This window comes from Triticum dicoccoides, chromosome 5B (genome assembly GCF_002162155.2).
Source record: "Triticum dicoccoides isolate Atlit2015 ecotype Zavitan chromosome 5B, WEW_v2.0, whole genome shotgun sequence".
Lineage (NCBI taxonomy): Eukaryota > Viridiplantae > Streptophyta > Magnoliopsida > Poales > Poaceae > Triticum > Triticum dicoccoides.
In genome coordinates, this window is record NC_041389.1 from 503407169 (window position 1) to 503410211 (window position 3043).

Genomic DNA, 3043 nt, shown 5'->3' on the forward strand with positions numbered 1-3043 from the left:
GGTTCGATCCGGTTTGGCATGGTTCGGTGTATGAATACTAAGGAAATCAGTAGACGATCTCGGGCGCTGCGCCGTCGTTGTAGTCGTGGATGCTCTGTGCGAGATGGCGGCACTGCTCAACCCATCTGCCCTTCCCTGATGCAGGTGCAGAAGAGGCCGTACAAGGAGTGCGCCGGGGAGAAGGCGCCCAACATCACCAGCGAGTGCGTCGGCCTGCGGGAGACCTACTTCAACTGCAAAAGGGGCCAGGCATGTCTTCAATCTCTCGCTGTGAATCAGCCACACCAGTTGCGATCCATGTTCCGTTGTGCAATAGCTATATACTGGTTCCCCCTTTGATGATTTTGCTTGCCATCGTTGTTGTTCTGTCGCGCTGTTAGATATTAATATTATGTGTGGATGTGAGTAGCTTGGTGAATCTATAGACGATGAGCTTCTCTGCGATTTATTGTGAATCCGGCGTCCAGCACTTGTTAGGTACTTGAGATGGTACTTGGTCCACTCCCTTGTGGTCGCAACTTTGTTAATTGATGTATTCTTATGAACTGGCTTCTGGTGGTACAGTTCATATAGCTGGCGGATGACCCCCAATTGAACACGTTTGGGGCCTGCCCCAATGCCTGTATTAATGCTCTTGCAACCAACGGCCAGGGGTGCGCTACTGCCATTACTTAGTTCATATGCTACAGATCGATACAACAATGCCGATGCGAATATCTGTGGTGTATAATAGGTTAAGTTTTATTTGTGTCTGTTCTGTATGTCCAAGATTTCAGAGTGAAGGTGAATTTTACACGTCGATAGGTATGCTTTGTTGATTTTACTTTAAATCAAGATATGAGATTCTTTAACCAGATATGCAGGGTCGAGCAAGCTAATAATACCTACAAAGTTATTTCATTAGAAGCTCCTTCCTTTGAACTGTAATGTACAAGCATTTAAATAATGGGCCCTTTTCATTGTTGATGCATTAGTTTAGTATCTATGCATCATACAGCTTATAAGAGACTATATTTTAGGCCGACAAACAGGTTGTTCACAAAAGATAGTAGGCAATGTTAGGAAATAATTGCAACTATAAGCAGCAATCAAAATGTTTTTTCCTTTTCACCTTGCTTGTACAGTCTGAAAAGTAGATCTTGGACTCGCGGTCAGAATTATAATCTCTCTGTAACTACTCTTTAAACCACATATCTTTTAAATATCGTTTAAATACCTGTTATCGTAGATTAAAGGACCAGATTTAGCTAGAAATGCCTGTAGCACCTGGTCCTTTCTTGTTTGATGTATACTTTTTGTAGTATCTATGCATCTTATACAAGTTATAAGAGACTAGTATTTCTTTGTCCTAGAACAAGCTGTGCACAAAAGACGGGTGAGAGGAAAAAATTACAATTCTATGGACAGTTAAAGGCAAAAAAAAACTTTTTTCCCTTTCACCTTGCTTATACAATAAGAAGAGCAGGGGCATGTTTGGTTGAATACCAGAACACACCACGCGGATGGTGCGGCTGCGCCGCAGGTGAGCCGAACGAAATCAAAGCCTGACTTTTGGCATGATGTGGCGTCCAAAATGAACTAGTGATGCCTAAGCAAGGCGCGGCACACCACAACTCTGGTTATAGCAAACACCAGCTAAGGTTAGGTGTCAGGGGGTGTGGCGAGCTGTGGCATGTTGTGGTAACGAACCAAACAGGCGCTAAGATCTGTGATTGGTGGTCAGAATTGGAATCTCTCTGTAACTACTCCTGTACGCTGCATATCTTGAAATATCCATCATTGTAGATTAAAGGAGCAGATTTAGCTACAAAAGGCTGTAGTATGATAACTTGAGTACATGAAGTCAATAGATGATACATGTATCATGTATTTGTTTTCCTTAATCCATAGTAGTTTGATGCTTTCTTTCAAATTCCATTTCTATGTAGTGCTTCAAATATTTCATCGTTGATTCATATCGAGCTTCTGTGTGAATTGTGGATAATAGCAACACCTCTCGTTAACAGCTCATTTCATTTCTTCATATACAGATATAAGCATATATTCAATTGCCCCACATTTATGGTAACCCATTGTCCTTTGGTGTATAAGTTATGAATGCGACATACAATCTACTTTAAGAACATCCATTACTATTGCATTAGATATGAATGCTTGTCGCTCTATCCCTCCTTTTTAGACGGCTATCAATTCCGTTGTTCGATATGCTTAAATTCCTTTGGTTGATTCTTGATTTGCTATAAATTTGATTGTTGTTCTGTTTAGGCCTTTTGTACTCCTTTTTGTTACTCAAGTTCGCAAGTGGAAAATTGCTAATTTTGTTACTCGCTGCAACAGGTTGACATGCGAGCCCGGATACGTGGGAACAAGGGGTATTGATGGTGTGCATGTGAACTCCCTTATCCAGCTGAAACTTGTTAGCCGAATTGTCACTACAAGACATCTTGCGTTCTATATATGCTTTTGATCTCCAATAGAATCATATGTATTTTTTTCCCTCGCGATAGCGTAGAAGAACCAACTCAGCACACGAGTAGATTCAGTCGATGAGAGGGTGCATCGTCTTGTGGAGAAAAGAAATGTTTGATCATAATGCAGTTTGTCTGCAATTTTCTGATATGGAACAGCAGAACTATCGCCAAGCATGTGAGTAGTTTTCACTGTGATGTGAGGTGTGTCTCTATGTTGCCGTCTGACCATTTTTGTTCTGGAACTACTCAGAAAGAAGAACTATTTAAAATCTTGGGCAGCTAAGCTGCTTCTTTTCTTAACTGGGAAGCAAGTTGGCTACTAGCTTGAGATGGAAATTTCACTTGTAGTGAGTGCCTCCCTTGTTAGAATAGGCCATGGTCGTCTTTACACGATGGAGCCACTCCATCGCTCTGTTGGAATGACCTTCTTTGGAAGCAGGTTGCATTTTCCTCGAGATGTATGACTCGCTGCATTGTACAGTATGCCCAGCCTACTGATGCCGACTGTAGCAGTGTCGTATTGCGTTATCGCGTGGCCTATGCTGGTCGTTGATTCGTAGGATTGAATCTGA

The 3043-nt window shown here is 41.9% G+C and overlaps 1 protein-coding gene across 1 annotated transcript in view; it reads left to right on the plus strand.

Annotated features, from left to right (window-relative positions):
• The window catches only part of LOC119311177 (cytochrome c oxidase assembly factor 5), a 3232-nt gene extending 543 nt beyond the window's left edge, over positions 1-2689 (plus strand). The window contains exons 2-3 of the mRNA XM_037586809.1: positions 143-249; positions 2338-2689. Of these exons, the coding sequence (XP_037442706.1) occupies positions 143-249; positions 2338-2379 (149 nt within the window). The 3' untranslated portion in view covers positions 2380-2689. The remainder of the gene's footprint in view (positions 1-142; positions 250-2337) is intronic.
• The last annotated feature ends 354 nt before the right edge of the window (positions 2690-3043 follow it).